At 46.0% G+C, this 20,681-nt stretch overlaps 1 protein-coding gene and 1 long non-coding RNA gene across 7 annotated transcripts in view; one reads left to right on the top strand and one right to left on the bottom strand.

Moving 5' to 3' along the window:
• The window catches only part of DAB2IP (DAB2 interacting protein), a 196,069-nt gene that overhangs the window by 154,435 nt on the left and 20,953 nt on the right, over nt 1-20,681 (bottom strand). Inside the window, exon 1 of one of the 6 annotated variants that reach the window (XM_017810159.1) lies at nt 13,753-14,327. The exons of 4 other annotated variants lie outside the window; for them this stretch is intronic. In XM_017810159.1, the coding sequence (XP_017665648.1) occupies nt 13,753-13,810 (58 nt within the window). In that variant the 5' untranslated portion in view covers nt 13,811-14,327. Of the gene's footprint in view, nt 1-6,856; nt 7,206-13,752; nt 14,328-20,681 lie in introns of those variants that run through there. One more of the 6 variants, XM_017810160.1, reaches the window with a different exon arrangement.
• Nucleotides 14,067-14,965, top strand: LOC108494994. The gene is made up of 2 exons (XR_001874001.1): nt 14,067-14,164; nt 14,847-14,965. It is a non-coding gene; the product is annotated as an uncharacterized LOC108494994 (long non-coding RNA).

Here is a 20,681-nt window from a genome sequence, read left to right as displayed (position 1 = left end):
AACACTCAGAAGATGAAGAGAGGTTTCTTGTGTAATTTTAAATGGATTCCTACAAAAAAAAAAATAAAAATGGGGATATATAAAATTACAGAGTTTCAGTGCACATTCCTTTTGAAATCTCGGGTGTCAGTAATATAAAGGTTAAAGCGCCGTGATCAGGACATTTAAAATATGTCATTTTTATGGCGGGACCCCTTCTACCTCTCCACGATAATTAAATATAACTCTGGAAGGCTCTGCTGGGCACAGATGTCATCTTAAGCACCAATCCTGAGCGCTCAAATGATGCCTAAATGAAGGGGCTGTAATTTTGCTCTCCAGGTGACAGCTCCATCTCTGACTCAGTCCCTCTGTTACATTTTACCATTATCTTCAAAATGAACCTCTTGCTTTGCAGTTTTTATAAAATAAAATAAAAATTAAATTACACAATTGAGATCCAGTTTTCACTTGATGTTTTTTGAGGGGTAACTGAAAGGAATCCTTGGCTTTAGCCCCTCTCTGAGATGGGGTTCAAGGAGTGGATTGCTCGGGTTAGACTGGACCTGCTGAGCACTTGGAAGCACCAGGGAGTGGAATTATCTTTGGTGAGCCTGTGGTTCCTCCTGTAACACCTGGGCTGTGAAAGCAGAATGTCCTGAGTGAAGCCCCTGCCCAGGCTGGGGTGTGTCCCCCTGGGTTAGGGGGAGCTGCAGGTGTTGGATTTGGAGCTGCATTTCCTCCTGTCCGACACCACGGGACCTTCTCTGACTCCTGAGTACCCAAACCAGCCCTGAGAGCACAGCCCAGGAGGTCACTGGCTGCGAGGGGATTTCCATCTTTCAACTCAGGCACAAGAAAGGGAACATTCCCCATGTTTTCCAACAAATCCCAGGATTTGGAGGTGAAGCACAGGAAATCCCGCATTAGGTGCCACATCTGGCAACTCTCATTTCCGGCGGGATGGTGAGCAGGGAGGAGGATAAATGACTTCTCCAAAGCCACAGAGCCACCCCCACACCCCCAGCCAGGATTAGCTGTGGGCACAGCCACTGCTTTCCTCCATCTGTCCTTGCCTTCTCTGGGATCCAAGCGGGATATCCCAGCCCGGACCCTTGCTGCCTGGCTGTCTCACAGAGCAGGGTGCTCCATCCTTTTGGCCCAAGTCAGACTTTCCCCCCTTCCCTGCAGTTCAGAGGGTGCTCTGCACTGCCTTTGCTGTTCCCAGCACACCACCAGGTAAATGCACAGCCTTGACTTTGTCAGATGTTGTCAAGTTCAGATCCCATGAAATTAAAATCACCAAATAAAGGTTATGACTTCAAGTTTCCAGACTTTTATAGGACTCCAACATTTTGCAGCCCACCCCTGATCCCTGTAACACGGCCCCAAGGGCTTTGAAAGCATTATGGAATCTCCTCGTGTGTGGATTGTTCCTCGTTTCCACGAGGTTATTTGCACAGACATTAACCAGTGCTGCTGCTTGGGACACAAAACTCCATTAAGGGGAGCGATGTGCTGTCTAAAATTAACTATGTATTTGTTTTCTCCTCAGTTTCTGCAGAACAGGAGGAGTGATGCAGATGGTTAACAGCAGTGAGATTATAGTGATAGCTGTAAAATTTGATGACTGTTATCAAAAGCATCGTATGGCTGACGAGAGCAAGTGGCAATTAAAAAAAAAAGAAAAAAAAAAAAAGGAAAGAAAAAAGATTTCCAAGCTTTACCCTGGACAGGGAGCAGGAATAGCAAAGGGGGGTTAAAGCCAGTTTCATACTGGAGGATTTATTAAAATAAGAAGATCACAATAGTTTCCAAATTAGAAGGTCCTTCAAACCTTAAGAGATCCAGGTTATCTGAAGCGATTCAGAGGTGAAGGAAATCCAAGTGCTGTGCACGAGCCTGAGCCTCTGACAAAGGGGGATTTAAAGCTGGGGGTGGGAATTGCACTGCTCAGGAAGGCAAGGCTGGGATCAGCTGCACTGAGCTGAACAAATGCCCAGCAACTTGCTCCAGGATCCCTGGGCTGCCACTCCAGCCAGGTCCCTCTTTCTCCATGGCTGGAAAAAACACATTTTTATGGTGAGGGAGACCTTTAACAACATCAGCTCCACTGTCCCCATAATAAGATTTTGTTCCACCTCTGTAGGTGAAATAATCTGACCTGTAAGAGAATGATACCCACAATCCTATCACAGACCTCTCTGTTCAGCCTCTGCTTTGGAGAATTACCTTTGCTCTTTACCCAGCTGGAAAAGCTCTTGTATTCCTGCTTCCCCTTCCCTCTTCTGAGCTGCCATGGCTGGAACTCCAGACCTTCCAAAGCTCCAGTAATTTATTGAAACCAGTTCTCCTCAGGAAGAGCTCTGGCAAGCAGGAGCTGTGCTGATGCACCCAGCAATCCACAGAGCAAATCTCCCAAGAAAATTGCCAAGAAGGAACAACTAGGGAAGGGTTGGAAGTTTTCAATGCTCCCTGAAACATGGGAAGATCAGAAAAAGTAGTTATCTTTTCTCTTCAGGTGCATATCTGTCCATTCACTATGGAAAATCAGGGATTGATTTGTTAGAAATCAGGACAGATGAAAAGACAGGACACTGTTCCTTGGCTTGGCCTCTAGAGGACACATCCAAAGCACCTGTAAGAGATGGACACTTAACCCTTAAACATTACAGAGCTTTCAAAATATCCATGTTACATCTACTGGGATGCAAGTTTTTTACAGCAGGAGAAAGTTAATTATCCATTGGGGAACGTGTTTCTCTGTGTTGGTTTTTAATTTATATTTAATCTCTATCCTGCACCAAAATATGTGCATCCATAATTAGCTTAAAATATTTAAGAACACTTCTTGGTGTGGGATCCATTTGCAAGGGACACGACAGTGAGCACCAAAACTGAACTGGTTTGCTGCCAAAGCATCAGGATTTTCAAAACAGCTTAAAAAAATGCTCCAAGTGGCTCTTAAGTGTCCCAAAAGGTCGAGAAGTCAGACAGCAATCTCCAAATGCACCTAAGAAACCAAGATGAGCTTATCAACAACCTTAGGGCATATTTATATATGGAAAACTTTGGGGCTGTATAAGAGAAACTCCTGCCATCTTTATCCATGTGGATTTATCAATAGTTATAAAATCCCCAAGGGTTCAGAGCAGGGGGAGGCACCAGGAAAGCCTGGCAAGAGGTCAAAGAGTAAGACATCAGAACTTTGTAAAGAAATATTACCCAAAAAGACAAGTTTGGAGGAAAAAAAGGCACAGAAAGATGAAATTAGCTGAATTTTCTTTGGGAAATAATTCTGCAGAAAATCAGGCTTTGAGCATTTCAAAGCCCTCGATGTAATTGCCGTGAAGCTCTGGGTACGTTTGTTCAAAACTGAATTCCCAAGATTAATTTTCAGTCCCCGTTCCAGTCCCTCCATCCTGCTCCCAGGGTGATATTCTGGGTCAGGGATCTGAGGACAATCCATCCCAGAGCAGGTGCTGTGAGAGCTTCCTGTGAGACAAGAGCAGCCACGGGCTGAAATCCCTTGGGAGGAAGGAGGGCTTCCAAAATTTCCATGAGGAAATTCAAAAACCAAACCTCCTTCTGCTGATTTTTCACTTCCACAGCTGCTCTGCAAAATGGTTTCACACAGTCTGAAGCAGCAAGCAGGAATTCTCTGCTCTCCTGTGCTCACCATTAGGTTGTCCCAGTTTTCCTGGAGTCCTTCTCTCCCTGTCAGTGCTTCTCCTCTGTTTAAAGCACTGGTTTCTGGGCTTCATCTGACCTACATGGAGGCAAGATATCAATTTTTTTATCTTGATTTTCTTATCTTGATTTTCTTGTCTTATCTTGATTTTCTTGTCTTATCTTGATTTTCTTGTCTTATCTTGATTTTATCTTGGTTTTTAATATTTTGATAGTCTACTGGCAAGCACCAGGAGCAATGACATCATAGCAGGAGGCGGCATCTATTCCGAGGAGCTCAGAGCCAGCAAAAATACTCCCAAGATCACAGAAATAGTTCCTATTACATTTTAGTCCGTGGCAAAGGAATATGAGATTATATAAAAGGCAAAGCCAGCACAGATACAGGCAAAGGATGGGATAATGGTGGAGCCTCATCCCTCTGGTTCAAGTCTGCAGACTGGAGACCTCAATTCTAGGTAGGTCAGGTTTGTCGTGAGCGGAAGCTCAACTAAAAATATCCTGATTTAGGCTCCAGGCACCAACTGTGGCAGAGGGAGCCACATTCTTTGGGAATTGAGTGAGATTGAACTCCCAGAGAAAATCTGGCACCTAAGTCAGACAAGAGTGTTGTGGTGGAGGGGAAAAGGAATCCGTGTGGATCCCTGAAGTCAGGCTGTAAACACAAATTTATGTTGCACGGTCAGAGTTGCCACTTGAGCAAAAAAAGTACTTTCCTATCATGAAAATGAGAATTCTTCATCTTCAAGGAAAAAAAAAAATAAGGTCTGGTCTGCTGAGAAACCTGTTCTGAGGTTTTCCAGGCTCTCAAAGCGTGCCAGGTGGATTGTGCTCTCCACAGCAAAAGGACAAATGTCCTCCAGCACTTTATTATTATTATTTTTGAGGGGACAAGGAGGGAAGGAGAGCAAAGAAAGGGAGATGGGTAAGGAGGAAGAGTGTGGAGCAAGAATGGCAAAGGACCGAGCAGGCACACAGGAGATCCAGTGCCACTGCAATCCAGGATAAAAGCTCCCTGTGCATGACCCTGGACAAGGCACTTCTAATTCAGTGCCCCTGTAAAAGAAGTGAGTGAAAGCAGCACATTTCACCTGGCAGAAGTTCCCTGGATCAGAGAGGGCAAACACTGCAGTGCTGATGATCATCCCAGGGTATGAGCCACAGGCAGGCAAACCAAAAGTGCTTTAAAGGGCAAGATTGCCCAGTGCTGAGCTGGGGGAGGTTTGGGAGGGATCCAGCAGCAAATCTCTCTCTCCAGGGTTACAACCAGTCAACTCTGCCCAGGCAAGAACATCCCTCCCAGTTACCCTGAACCAAGGAACTGGTTGATGGGGCAGAAAAAGCTGAGCAAAAAATAAATACCCTTTTGCAGCCAGCTGGGGTTTGACAGGAGTGTGCACATGGACATTCCATGGAATTACAGAGCTTGGATTCCACTGCCCCATGTGCTGTTGGTCTCTCCTGCCAAGGGCTGAGAACCCTCCTGCCAGCTCTGGGATGGAAGTGCTCCTACCTCTGGAGTTCCAAGGGCAGGATTATAATCCTTGTGCTACTTCCCTACAGTCATCAGGGCTAGGCCAGGGACAGGTTGGGAGACCTACTCCTGACAAGATAATTCCACCAAAAAAGACCTTTGTTATTATTACCAGCAGCAATGAATGAGGAATAGTTTCTCTACGCCCAGAAATGTGGTGATTACTGGAAAATCCCTTTTTTCCTGGTGCATGCGTGGCCTTCCAAGGCTTTTTTAGCAGCCATGCAATGAGAGGCACACACTTGGCTTGCACCAGGCACAGTGAGACCTTAATCCATACATCCACATACCCCGTGTTCCCAGGGAGCACAGCAGCCAATGGACTGTCCTGGTGTTGCTCCTCAGTGTGACCCAGCCATTCCTCCACAGAACCATGGAATAGCCCAAGCTGGAAGGGACCCACAAGGATCATGGGAGCCCAGCTCCTGATCCCTCCTGTGGCTGCCACAGTTTCCCTGATTCAGGCTTCAGCAAAGTAAATCTTCTCCTCGTTAAAGGAGTCGCTTTTGATGATCTGGCACCTTGCCAGACAAATGACTAAGTGAAAAGATGTCTCACTGCTAATTTTTCAGTGACACTGCAGACAGCAACAGCTCTCTGCTGTACTACAGAACATTTGCTCCACAGGCCTGAGTGCAGGAAAGCACAGGAGATGTAAGACCTGCTCTTGTTTCTCTGAAATGGATTCAATCTGAAAAGTTTGGGTTGGGTCAAGTATCAGTCACATCAATACCCTGCTCCCTTAATTCCAGGTACTAAACATTTCTCTTGGAAGGCACAGAAGTACATGCAGCTCACATATGTACTACACACCTACAGTCAGCACACCAACATGAGAGAGGAAGCCAAAAATCAGATATGTACCAAAAATAAATTACAACGAACCTTCAGCAAAGTCTCAGAAATGGGCTTTGCAGATTCCTCCCTGGAACAGACTCCAGGAAATGGGATAACCTGACGCAGGAAGGAGGGCTGAGATTCTGCAAAACATCAACATTTCACGTCCTCCCTTGGCTAACTTTGCCCTGTGTAGACAGAAGAGTCTGACTGAATGTAACCTTCAGAACAGACATTATAACTCTATTATCAGAGTCACATCCAAAAGTTCAGGATGTGCTCCCAGTGGCCACAGGCAAGTGGTGCCAGGCCTGTTGCTGAGGGTGAAGGAATGGCTCCAGTTTTCTCCCCAGGGACTGAGGCTGCCCCAGCAGGTCACTGTGAGCAGGATTTCAGGGGCTCACAAACTACATCTTGTCTTCTGGAAGTGGAAATCCAGACTGCTGAAAACTAACTGTGTTTGGTCTGAGGTAACAGGCTGAGAAAGAGATCCCATAAGCAGGAAAACGAGAGTTGAGAGAGTTGTCTTCATAAAGATGCAAACCCAAAAAACAGCTGCTGTCCTGAATTACAATCACACTCACACTGCACAAAGTTTGTGTTAAGACCTATTGTAAAACGATTTCTACACAAAAGAGCAAAAGACAATCATTGTTCCAACTCTGCTCATTAAAGAAATTCAGAGACAAACCCAGCCTTTGATCCCAGGCTCTGCTACAAGGGGACTGTACATTGCAAAGGAGACACGTTCATTCCCAACAAAACAAATGCAAGGAAAAAGTCAACCCCGGAATTCCAAAGTCCTTCTCTGCTTACCTTTGGAGGAGCAGGTCAAATCTTTGGAAGCAGTTTCTCAGAGCAGCTCAGACATTCCATGTGAACTCTGGTGCTGCAATAACCAGCTGCACAAGTCCCTGATTTCTCCCTCGGGTTGCTGCACATGCTGAACCCCGGCAGGAATCCCACGCAGGGAGAAAAAGAAAGGCAAAACAACCCCAAAATCTCACAGGAGAAGCACCTCGGCCCTTGAGCAAAGCACACAAAAAGTTCAGCAGGGAAACAGAGAGGAAATCCAGCGACAACTAAAAGTTTGGATAAGAAGGAGGGAGAGCAAACAGCTCCCCTTGCCCGCAGTCCCGGCTGAAGGTGCCTCTGGAGCAGAATCCACCGCCGGCTCCGGGAGCAGATGGTATTCACACATTATTCCCCAACAGCAGCATTCCCCAGCCCAATCAGGAGGCAGCACTCGAAAGCCAAGCGCTTCCCAGACTCTGTTACAGTTTTCAATAGCTATAGCACAAGATGAATGACTCAGAAAATGAATAAGCAGGGAAAGAAAACCTGGCTCTCTGGGCTCGGCAGCGGCGCGGGCAGGCGGGTCAGCAGCCTCGGCACCGAGCGCTGCTTTCAACCCAGTGCACCTGCTTTTTGCCCCTAAATCCCTTCAGTTTTCTGTGTCTTAAATTTCTTCATCTTGTGTTAGAAGTCATGAAAATTAAATCTTCCCTTCTTTTTTTCTTCAGCCTTGAAAACAACAAACATTTGTAAGAGTCAAAAAAAAGGATGAACTGTGTGTGTGCTCCTCCAGACAACTCAGGGAAACCCCTCCTGCCATCCCTTGCTGAATAAATGTATCAGTTTCTAAGATTAAGGTTTGACTTTACAGATCTTGTTGCAAATGATATAAAAAGAAGAAAGGTTCATTTCAAAGCTGTCTTTCCTAAGCAGATTAATACATCCTCTAGTTTTGCCTGAAGTTTAACAGGAAACTTTAAATTACAATAAAAGAAATGCATGTTAAGAATAAATGAACTAAAAATGACTACCAGCTTTCAGGGGAAGTATAATCATTACTCAAAACCTGGCCAAACAGAGCTGGAAAACTACTTCCAAGTGCTTTGTGTAGCTCCCAGACCGGCCCATCCAGAGAGCACTTTCAAACGCAGCTCCTCAGTCAGTGCCTGGTTTTTCTGACAGCTGCAGCCCGGTAGCAAAGGATGGGCTGCTAAACAAAGCCAGTTACTCATGGAAACGTGCACAGCACCAGGATTCTCCCTGGAATACCGTCGTGCACTGCTGGGCTTTCCCAAACACGCTGAAATGCTCCTCGGCTTTGCAGGGCAGGGGCTGCCCGGGGGTGCCGTGTGCTCCGAGCCCCTGCTCTGCTCTCCCGGCACTCCCAGCCCGCTTCTCCTGCCGAGCTCTGGGAAAGCTGCAGCCAGGCTGCGGGCAGGAAAGAGGGATCAGTTAAATCTCTGAAACTATCTGGGGTGAGAAACATTCTCCCGGGTCCCCCTGGACGTTTTCAGATCTTTGTCTGTGGCTGTAAATTGATCCTTTGCATTCCTGTCTGACACATGGACTGTGAAAAGCTCTTCAGGGATATTCCCCCTGCCATGAGTAATGCTCTGACAGCGGTTCTGCAAATAGAGAGCCAGTTGTAGAGACAATAAAATATCCTGAACTCTGCTCTAACTTTCACTATTATTATTTTAAGGCTTTTTTTTTTCTTCATTCTGGACCAAATAAAAGAACTCTGCATCTTACTTTCCTACTTTCGAAACACCAACTATCAGGATTTCTCCCGAGGGTTAAGGGCAGGACCCACCTCCAGGGGCATCGTTTTGCTCCATCAGCCAGGCCATGCCCACCAACGTTAAGCAAACAAACCCACACATAAAGCTCCAGCACAAAGAACAAGGGCTCGAGTTATTCCATCTGCCACAGCTGCCCACCAACCTCCAGCTACAGCCAGAGAAGCATTTAAAGGTGTCAAACAAAACTAGAGGCACCTCTAGATCCGGGAGGAAAACAAACATTTCTTGCAGCTTCATTCTAGCAGGTATTTTCTGATCCTGCATTGAGCTCCAGAGCAGCCAAAATCATTGAGTCACTGAGAGAAGCATCTGCTGGGCCTCTGAGCCTGGGCCAGCAGCAGGAATGCTTGGCAGTTCAAGCTTTTCCATGTGCTGGCTCCTTGGAGATGCTCAGGGAGGAAGCACATCTCCATGGGAATATTATCCCGTGGGATAACCCCGTGTGTGCACTGAGGGATCTCCTGGGCAGAGCTCGTGGTCAGACAGTGGGGAACAGTGGAGTGGCTGGGGGGGAGCAGCTCCTCATCCCCTCACATGTGGGGGGGGGTTTGTTGGACATGGATGTGAAGCATCAAAGGCCATCAATCTTTGTGGGCACCACCAAGGGGGAGGTGCTGGCCAACAGCTCAGTTACATCCCTGGGATCCTGATACCCCTGGATTAAAGGTCTCAGAAAACCCACCTGACTCTGACTGTGCCAAAATGTGGGTCTCGGATCTCATTAACAACTGACAATTCCTTCTGTGGCTTCTCCAGTTTCTGCTGTCTGCCACCAGAATCTCATGAATTTAAAAGCTTCTGACCTATAAATACCTTGATACGTCAGATGGATGCTTTGAATTCCTCCTCATCCCTGCTCCCCTGAGATCCCTTGGCTGTGCACTCTTCCATTCCATTTAGTTACACTGGATTCACTTCCAGCCATGGCTGATGTTGGACACAGTTCTGGGAGGGACTGCTCGTGGTGGTGTCTTGTAGAGATGGATCTGGGAGGTTTCCTCACAATGCTCTGCTTTGAAGTTCCTCTCTTTTAGAAGGAATATAAAAGAGGCCTTGGACTGGCTTGACTATGAAAGGACCCTTTTCTTTATTCCAAAGCATGAAGACACTGCTGTGACTGTTCCCAGCACCTCCAAGTCTGGATGGTTACATTCCAGTCCCTGAATGTCCCTTCAGGATTCCATGTGGATGGATCTACCCTGTTGTGTGCTCATAATCCAGTAGGGTGCTCATTTATTGATTGGCTCTACCCTCTCCTAAAGACTTCAGCAGGGAGAGAAGGGAGGCGACTGCATGGAACAGTTATCCACAATTAATTCCCAACCTGGAAATTGTAGGATGCATCTACAAACCACTGTACAGCAATCTGCTGAGTCCTTGCTCTCCTGTTCCCCTGGAGCTTTGCCACACAACTCTGCTAACAAACCACATCTGATCCACAAAAAATATTCTGTTTTCCCACTCCTTGCTTCTGTTTTGCTCTCTACCAAGTGTGATTTTCCTGCACATTGCGGTGTCATTGGGGCCAGGATGTCACAGCTGCCCTGGAACGGCGCTGCAAGAATCTAAATTACCAGCAGCACACAAAGTTCAAGGCTGGCTGTCATCCAAGTAATTCACCTGGTTCACTGTGCATGTCAGAGACTGAAGAAAATCTGCTGTAATTATTGTCTTATTAAAGCACAATGGCTTGATTTCACTTCTTTGTGGCACAAAATGTGCATCTGTGATTCACACCTATTGTGTAGGGAACATGATTCCACCGAAAGCAGCAGTTGGGATCTGGTCTACAGGGCTGTTCAAAAGGTTGTCTAATAAAAATCTTGTGCTCTTAAAGGATTAACAACTAAATCACAAAGAAATATTGTCAGGACACAGAAAAGAAAGAAGCTCAGAGGTGGTTCCAGTGTTGACTAGAGCTGTATAAACTGAGATCTGAGCAATTAGAAGACACAATGAATGAATAATTCAGAGATATTTGGTACTCCAGAGTTTGTACACAAATAAAATATCTTATAAATCTTCACCAGCTTGCAGAAAGCTGCTGAGTTGTCTTTTATTCTTGTAGCTGCAAGTGGCTATAGTAGAAAAGAGAAATCTGTAGCTCTGATATGTCATCCCTCTGAAATGGGTAATTTAGGGTTATGGTTTTGGAATCAGCACATTCTTCAGCACTTTTCTTCCAAGAATTTTTCTTTTTTTTTTCTTTTTTTTTTGTGAAAAGAATGAAGTAAAGGCATGCCAGCACATTAAAAACAACACTTCAGAAAGTCAGAGCTGTGAGACATCACCAAATGACAATAATCTTTCTTTATATTTCTGCATTTCGGAGAATGGAAAGAAAATATTGGGGGTGGGGAGGAGAAAGTGGGTGTTCTAATGATTTTTTTAAAAATCCACATGAGAACCTGTAGCTTTATGTGAGTCTTTAACCCAGCCACACGTGCAGAAAGGTCACAGAACTTCCACCTCCTGTCCCAAACACCAAAATGGAGAGCAGCCATGTGTTCAAAGCAGTCAAAACCCTGCAGCTCAATGAAGAACCACAGAGAAAAACCCAACAACCTTTGCACCCACAGGCTGGGATTTGACTCCAAAGTCTGTTCTGTCAAGACAACTATCACAGCTCAGATCTCAGCCCCAGATAAATGAGTGGTCACTCCCTGCTCCAGTTACAAGCAATAACAAATCTAAGAGGCCTCTCCATGAACAGTTGGTAGCCTAATTTGATTAGGAGAAATCAAGAAATGTGCTAAGAAATGAGACACAGCTTCCCAGCCTTGAATATTCCACCAACGTCCTGCCAGCTGATCTGTGCAGCTCGGGGAGCAAATGGAAGGGCTGTAGGAGGCAAAAAAGAGCAACTCTCAAGTATATTATTGCCACAAATTGTCCAGAGCAGCTTTTCCTGTCACTAATGAACTACTGACTGCGCTGGCAATGAGAAGGAACTGAGGCTGAGTGTTAAGGCAGGTGGTTTAACACACGTGGACCCCCAGGCAGATCAAGAATTAAAGAGCAGATTTCGTTCTGCAGCCAGAGAAAGGGGTTGCATTTGATATTCTTGAAGGCCAAAAGGCACTTGTACAGCAAGCCCAGGAGTTGTGGTCACTTCCCAAGGCATCAATATTTGTCTCATGAGCAGCCCAGGGAGGGGAACACAAACTGCCAGAGAGTTCCTTGCAGGGTGGACGGTCAGAGGGACCGAGGGGCTGCTTCCAGGAGGGAACATCCTCAAAGGGGCAAATCTTTCTTAACAGCACTTTGCTGGCACATTTCTGAGGACATTCTACGTCCTGGATTCGTGCACAGCGATGCCTGGAATATCAGAGGAGCAGCTGAACCCTCAGTCCTGCAGTGCTGCAGCTCCAGCAGCAGCACAGTTAAACCATTGACCTCCTGATCAATAAATGGTTCAGCCCATTTGTTTTACAATGAGGTCGTTTAAATCAAAGTAATTAAAAAACACTAAAAGGAAGATGGGGATTCACATAGTTAGGAAGGGGAAGCAGAGAAGGTTCTTCTCAGATCCTTGGTACCAGCAGTGCTTATTTATTTATCTCTCATTTCCCAGTTTATGAGCCTTCCCAGTGTCTCCCACTTATTAGAGTATTTTGTACACAGTGTGACAGAATATATTTACATGTCTGCAAGGAGGAGAATGAGAAACCTGTGTATCTTAAAACATGCATTCCAAATTTAGTGAGCCATTTTAACCTATTAGAGAGAATAAAGTTGAACTTGCATTTCCCACAGAACCAAGACACTCTCTGTGACTCCTGAAGTCCAGATTCTAATGCTGGAACGGGCAAGAACAGTGGCTTTTATGTTTGTCAACATCAGCTCAAACTGTGCATGCACTTCTCTGATAATCCTAAAACTTCCTGCTGTAGGGAAAATAAGATTTAATTCTGTATCTTAGTGGTCTAAGAGGAGGTATAAGACATGAGAAGTAGATACCGTTCTTCTAAAAAAGAATTAATATAACTACATATGAAAGAGGATAGAAAAATGAAATGAAAAGCATGATCCTCCTCTCTTAATATTTTCGTGGAAATATCATCCTTTGAAACCCCAGAAATCTGTCCTTGATTATGTTAAATTCCATTTCCAATGGCACAGAGCCCCAAGTGAGGCAGTGCTGCCCACTTCTATCTGCCCAGTCAACTGTTCCCATAGTTTAAATGTTACTTCATTCCCTTAACCACATTCTTTCCACACAGTTTTAGGTCCCTGTGACATTAACACTGCAGTTGTGTCCCACTTGAAGCTCTAGTTGCCAGCAGAGGATCTGCTGGGGAAACACAGAACTGGTTCCTGAGCAATATCCATGTAGCAAGTGCAATACTTGGTGGATTGCAAACTGTATTCAGAATATACCCAACGCATATTAAAGAGCTGAGAATCAATTTGTTCAAAAACCCACCATCTTAAGTTGTTTTCATAAACAGGAACAATTTGTTGTCCTCGGTGCAGCCAATTCTCTCCACTAACAGAGAAATAAGATATGCAATTGCAAACAACTTTTCCCCCCAATTTATGCTTTTTTGTCTGCCTTCCAACAGACCAGAGAGCAGAACATCAGCATGTGGAACGCTATAAATCCATGGAATAGCTGCAGTTTTAACCATGGACTTTAATTCCAGGGTGAATTTATGTGGTCCTTAGCTAAATATATCCTCCTAAGTAAATTACTCATGCAGTGCCTGGAGGAAAGCTCTCTGCAGATAAAGAGTCTGTTCCCAAACGCTCCCTTTGGCAGCACAGACGGCACCAAGTTCCAGCCTTTTCCCAGGGGCAAACAGCCCCCCAGACTGACCCAGGGGAGTGCAGAGTCCCCCTTCCCCTGCACACACTGCCTGGGAGACAGGTCAGTTCTGCCTCATTCTGCTTCCCAGGGCACATCTCAGCCCACTACATTTTGTCTCCAGCCCCTGGAAAGAGAGGGATTTCTCAGATCATGTGAAGCACATCACCACATTCATTTCCACTTAGCCATGCAGAAGACAGTACAAACACGAGCCTATCCCTGTGCTTTAGTAGGATGGGAAACTCAGACACTCTTTCATTATCCTTTTTTTTCCCCCTCTCTTTTCTATGTTTTCTACTTCTTACCATTGGAGTTGTCCTGGTCCAAAGGATTATCTGGTTCCATTACTTCAAATAAAAGCATCCAACATGCAGTTCTCCATGCAGCAGAGGCATAAAAACACAGCAGTTGCCTAAGCTGATTCACCTGATTTATGAATTAGTGCAGCATCCATAAGAGGCTGTGTTTCTTCTTTTGTATTACATCTGGCTCCTTTTCCAACTCGATGGCTGGGTATTACAGCATGCAGGCCTTTTTCCAGCATCCTCTTAATGCATTATATTTAAAGTAGCAGCAACCTTTTTCTCCCATCCCCCAGACTAAGTTCCAGCAGTAACTAGGCTGAGCTGGCAGCGAGCGCAGCTCGTTCCGAGCAGGACCTGCGAGCGTTCTCCGAGCCGTGTTGCTGCATAAAGAGAATGATTGATACAATCAAAAGTAAGTGGGCTTTGACACAGCACGGCTTGCACTGCAGAAAATCCCACCAAAACCAGGCAAAGGTCCTGAGGGTTTGGGGAATGCCTGGTGGAAGCCACCAGCCTGCACCCCCTCACGCACAAACACAAATTATGTCCTGTTCCCTCCTCCTCCTCCCCCCGCTCCGATCTTTTATAACCCTGGATCTCCTCCAGCAATAGTCTGCTGCTTTACTCGGTTTATAATAAACTCTGCCATTCCCTCGTGTCCCCCGGGCTGCCTCGGGAAGGAAGGAGGCTGTTTGTGGATGAATAGCCCAGCCCGTGCCTGACGGGGAGGCAGCGCTGTGGCTGCACCGGGCACTGGGAAGTTGCTGCAGCAGCAGCAGCCCTTGGCTGGGACCTTGTCCTGCATTTCCCTCCTCTGCCAAGCCAGGACTGCTGCTAAGCTGGCATTTAACAGCTCCTGCAAACGAGCTGGAGGACGAGCCCCGGCTTGGCTGGACTCTCCCGGTAAATGACACCGGAGTGTCTCAGCAGAGCCCGGCTCAGCTGACAGACACAGCAGGGTGGCACAACTCAGGTCACCTTCATTCTGCCCCTTGGGTCTGCCACCGCCTCCCTGAGACCTCACACAACCCATAACTCTTCTTTGTGCCTCAGTCTTCCCTAATATTGACATTGAAATATATCTTATCGTGCAGGAAAAGAGCTGAAACCTCCTTGCTTTACATGCTTTGAACTTCTTGGATAAATGATATGGCACAAGGGCTGAGGAAGAAGACTCCATCACCTGGCTCAGGAATAAAAACCTCATTTTCTCTGAAGACATGTCCACAAAATAGCATTTCATTTCTCATGAACGCACGTCCCCGAACCAACAGAAAAATCTATCAATGTGCAACTAAACCAAGCTGTGCCTCCGAAAGGTAAATTCATATTGCTGTAACAGCAACCCTGAAATAATCCTTCAAATCCAGCCTTCAGGATCCATTTTACTTTGAACCTATGATTCAAATGCTCCAGTTAAGGCACTAAAACATGCCTTGTTTCAAAAGAACACTTTCCACAGAATGGAAGGCAGGAATTGCTCTGAACAGCTACAGCACGTTTAGTGCATTTGGGGTCTGTCAGGGCTGCTGCCAGAGGACTCTGAGGCAGGCAGGGCTTTCTATTTTGGGCCCCCCTGGGCAATGCTCCTGCCTCAGCAGCTCCCTGTTCCCAGAGTCCTGTGAGCAGTGTTTGGAGCTGCCTGTTGCCGCCGGGTACTCCGGGCTGTGGGCGGACAAATGAATGGCTGGAAAACACGGAGCTCTGCGTGGAGGAATTCACAGCAGCTCGAGAGGACTCTGGTAATTGTGCCTTGCAAACACATTGGAGCACTGTTCCCGAGGATTAGGCCATATTAATAGAAGAAAGACTCATTTCCATCTATTTGTTTTAAGCAGAGCCCCCATTAAACACGGCTCTGAGATCTGTGCCCCGGTGGAAATTACAGAGCTGCAAACCCTCCGCTCCCCCCTCACCCCCACGCTCCCGATGTTCTTTACAACTTCAATACTTCACCCACTCGCTGCCAAAACAAAAAACCTCCCTCTTTCCACGTTCCCCACAAAACCACCCACTCTGTGACTCCAGGCACATGGCACTGCCTGTTAGAGCTCCACCTGCTCTGGGTCATGTCCCGGGTTTAGGAGCCCGTGTTTGACGGGAAGGTGTGTTCACTCCTCACCCTGCAGTGTGGCACCGATGGGGCAGGAGGGATTTAGAGAAGTTTGGGGGCTGAGGAGTCCTGAGCAGGTATCATCTGCCTATTCTACATCCCAGCATGTGGGGATACAAAGGCAGGCTGAGTGACTCACTGCCAGCCTCCCTCCATCCCAAGGGACTAAAAATGCCCGGGGAATCGTGGCTGTCGAGGGAACGGAATCCACAGTTCTGGGAGGAACATCTGAGTCAGGACAAACGATATACAGAGAAACAATTTGTATTCTTCCGTGAAACAGATGCTGCACATACATAATACAGATATTTTAGAGCCAGGGAAGAATAAACACCTGTGACATCTTTCCTTGTGGAGAGTCAGAAATAGTGCAGGAATGCTGCAGAATAGCTAAGATCGAGAGATCAAGACAGGAAAGTGAAAGGCAATACTTATTTAGACTAATGATTTTGTGTGACAACCAATTTGATTTTAATGACATCCAAATGATTTGCTGATCTGTAGTTACAGCCCTAGTAAAAATTAATCCTCAGTGTGTAAGTCAGTGATGTCAATATTTTGGCTAAGGCAGTGTTCACAGTTCCCAACAATCGTGCAATTGTTGTACCTTCTTTGTTTGAGCTCAGCTCAGGCAGGGAGGCAAAGGAGCTCATGCCATGATTTTGAAAAGCAAGGGACAGTTGGAAGACCAGGGCTTTGATCACTCGGGATTTTAATTGCTCAGGCACTGAAAGGAAAACTGCAGAAGTGAAGAGGGAAGTGATTTTCAGTCAAATGGCTGAATGGGCAGAGGCTGTGCTAGACCAAATCCCAGGAAAGGAGCCAAGAGCACTGAACTAATGAGTGTGGAAAGAGAAGTGGAGCTAGAATGTTCTCTGGAATACCCATGAGGTTAAGGAGAACACAAAATGTGGAGTTTTGGAAAGCTGACTCTTCAAGGAAGGAATTTAGAAATTGTTGGAAGGAAGTGGAAATTAAATGTCTTCTGTTTCTGTCTAATCAGAGCATCTCTGCATTCCCCTCCATGGCTGGTTTGGAGACGAAAGAAGAAGGAATATCTAATTGCCTACTGGCTGTAGGATGTTTGCTTCAGCAGCTGGTATAACCAGGCTCCAGTTGTGCTCAGTGTGTCAGACTTGATTTTGGGGAAGTTTGGAGCTACCACTTCCTAACTCCTGTGTCTCCTCCTGACAGATGGAGTCATCACTCACACTGGCATTTATTTTACACTGTGACATGCAATTGTAAACAAGAGGACCCTTGCTTTTAGTTTGCTGTAAAACTTTGGGCACATCCCCTCATCTCTCTGGTACCAGCCACACAGATCAGCTTTGAGCCTTTATCATAATTGAGTATTTCCAGGTTGAGCAATAAGTCTGAGTCTGAAGCAGTATAAATGTGGTGATAAAACTGCTCTTGGATTTATTTCAGAGCAAAGGATTTCCTTTGTTGGCCTGTTTGGACCAGGTTTTCCTCCTTCATGGACAGTGGCAATGATTACAGTCAGCAGAGTCCAGTCTGTTTTCTGTTCTACCAGGTGCCTAAAGATCTATAGGAAAAAGTGGAAATATTTTATGTGTAAACAAGCACAGCCAAGGGACATTGTGAGAACAATATTCCAGTCTTCCAAATAACATTCTGTTCATCCAGAAGAAAGTGTAGGCATAATTTTTGTGTTGTTCCTGGTAACACATCATTTTACTGTGACAAAGCCTGTCTCAGTCTGAGAATGATGCCAGTGACATCACGAGCATTAATGAGGCCTTGCTCACACCAAGCAAACGTTACCCTTGGCATGTTGTGCCCAGAGACCCAGGAGCCCAGGGCACCTCCTGGCAATCATGAATGTGAGTTATAAAAGCGAGTTATAAAAATGAGTTATAAAAACTTGAAGAGCTTCAGCTATTTAAAAAGTTCTAATAGCCCTAAAATGAGTCTTTTCCAGTACAAGCAGGTTAAAAAACCCCCAAACATTCAGCAATTACATCTTAGTTGCTAACATCTTTGCAAAATGATCCTTGGGGACCTGTGCCCAGTGTGCCACCTCAGCAGTGCCCCACTGTGCAAGAAGACCAAGCTGGAGATGGACAGATCCCTGTCTCAGCAGTCGACTCCATGATTTTAAAGGTCTTTTCCAACCTAATGGTTTCAAACAAGGAGACATTCTAAGGCTGTGGGCTGGATATCTGCAGGGATGAGTGGGAAGGGGGTTGGTTGCTGTCCCCCAGGAGTGGAGCAGGACCCGTTGTTGGGAGCAGGGAAAAGGCTCAGCGTGAGGCCACAGCTGCCACCTCCCAGCCCTCCTCTGGAACACAGACTCAGATGTAGGAGGGAGCAATGAATGCCTGTGAGTTGAAAAGCCAGTGAGGCACAGACCTGCTTAACAAAACCGTTTGCCAAGGTTACTGGGGGTGTTGTCAAAGCCTCCTCTTTTGTGAGGGCTGAATAACAATTCATACCCAGTAACCGGCTCTGCTGTTCCTTTGGCTTTACCTGGCAAGTTTTCAAAGTCACTGCTCATGGCTGGGGCTGTTCCCATTGAGAGGCAGCTTATCTTGCCCTGGACAGCAAGTGCAGGGATCATCCGACTCCAGAAGCTCCTGCCAAAGCCCTTTTGTGCTGCTTTGCTGCTTGAACTGAACCACAGCTCTTCGAAATGTGCCTGAATGTGACACGAGCACAAAGTGGAAATGAGGCAGCCTTGGTTACCTCATCCTGGAGGGGAGAATCCCCCTGAGAGAAAATGAACCTTTCATTTGGTAACCTCAGATACAACTGGGATCTTCAGGAAGGCCCAGTTGCAGAGCAGCCCCGGGTTCTGTCCATGCAGAACACTCCTGCCAGCCAGCACAAGTCTGGGGAAGAGAAGGCATAACCCATTTTAAGCTTCTTCCTCAAGAATCACTCCAAGGGTGATCTGTCTCCTGAGGTGCCCAGTGCCACATGGAAACCTCTGCTCCCAGCTGTGTCCCCTCTGGAAGGTGCAGTAACAGGGCAGATATCCTCTGAGGAGCCTGTCTCTGGGGAGATGGAGTTGTACACTTAAATCAGCAGGCTTTTAGCTTCATTTTCAGCAGAAGGTGCTGCTCTATTCACGCATCTGAGTGGCAGCTTTTCGGCCAGAACTCAGCAAAGCTCCACCATGGAGAGAAAGGATAAGCAAAAGAAAAAGGTGTCATGGTTAAATGGAGTGTGAAAGCTGGAAGATCTGTGCTGGAGAAAGAGCCAATGTGAGAGACATTCCCTGGATATCAGTGCAGGAAGTGGCTCCTGTCACATCCTTCCCTCAGTGCTCCCTGGTGCTGGGAGCCTTGGGGAGTTTGGGGCACAAGGAAGTTCTCAGGTGTAGGAGCAGCTCAGTGCCCCAAACATGTCACTGACTGAACCACCTTGGGCTGAGAAACCACTTCTGCCCTTTCTGAACAGACTGAGCCTTTTATCTCTGTTCAAATCTCTGCCACAAACTACTAAATTTTGTAATCATTAACAAAGTTCTAAAGAATAAAACAACAAAATGCTTCGGAGTTACAGGTTCCATAGTAATTACAATCAGAAAATACAACTATTGCTATGAAAAGAGCAGACATTAAAACTTCTATCACGAAAAATGCCAACAGTCAATATTTTAAAGACCCAAAACATTAATACCAGCAGGACATTCTTTCAGGGTCACTAGAATATAACATTACCTCTTGCTACTGTGCACTTCAGACTGAGGAAAGTGTCTTTGGGCTTCTTTAGTAAAATCCTACTGGTAGTTTAAGGGAGGAAAATAAAACCAAACTGACTCCTGGGCAGAGCAAACAAAAGGTCTGCAGCACCCACAGCTCTGTGCCCAATTTACTGAGCTGTCTGCTCGGATTCCACCCCAGCTGACTCTACAGATTCCTCCCCATGTTCCTGCAGTTGTCTCCTAGAAACAGGAACAAGAAGCATTTGCTGTTTTCTCAGCTCTTTTGAAAAGCTCTGCACCAGCTTTTCCTCACGTTCCAGACACGCAGGAATCCAATTTCCTCAACGGATGGACAGCCCCAAAGAATGGATTCCTCTCTGAAACCAGGTTATGGAAAGGAAATCCAACAGCAACAGGTGCAATGCCAATGTGTCATTCATAAAAAAAGTACCAATGGGAATTATCAATGTATCATTAATAAAAAAGTACCAATGGAAAATGCAGTTCCTGGGGAAATCACAGACAGGCTCTTGAAACACGGACACAAGTTGCACCTGATGTTTCTGTGAAGGTTCAGGCTAAAATAATAACTATCCAAATAAACTAATATATCCTGCTGGAAAAATAGCCCTGGTGAAGCATTAATAAATCTTTCTATACATTGAAAATTCCCTTGCCTTCCCTCTTGCAGGTAAGGGTGACTGTTATTTCTGCACCTTGAGGACTGGACATGAGGGACCAAGACTGTTCTTTGTTTCTCCAGCCTGGATCGAGGCACCTGGGACTTCCAGGAAATTTTGCTGCACTTGGCAAAATTCTACAAAAAGCAGAAAGGTTACAAAAAGCAAACACCAGGTTCAGATGGATCTGAGATTATTTCAAGTGACATGACCAAGGCCTTGCATTTTGTACAGAAATGGATCTGTCCAGGGTAAAACCAGTGTCACACTCAGTGTAAATGAGAGAGAAAAGTGACACCCAGACCCCTTGAAATCCTGATTTGCACAGAGCACTGCAGTATTCCCATACATCCACAGTTACAGTACTCAAATACAGCATCAAAATATTGGTTTTTTTCCATTTTCTCTCCAGAAATACGTGAAACTTAGAAAGAAGACAAAATTCCAGACAACGTTTAGGCAC

The sequence above is a fragment of the Lepidothrix coronata genome, unplaced genomic scaffold (assembly GCF_001604755.1).
Source record: "Lepidothrix coronata isolate B3197 unplaced genomic scaffold, Lepidothrix_coronata-1.0 Scaffold28, whole genome shotgun sequence".
NCBI classification, from domain to species: domain Eukaryota; kingdom Metazoa; phylum Chordata; class Aves; order Passeriformes; family Pipridae; genus Lepidothrix; species Lepidothrix coronata.
The sequence above is the reverse complement of the archived record's forward strand: the minus strand, read 5'-3'. Positions and strand labels throughout refer to the sequence as shown.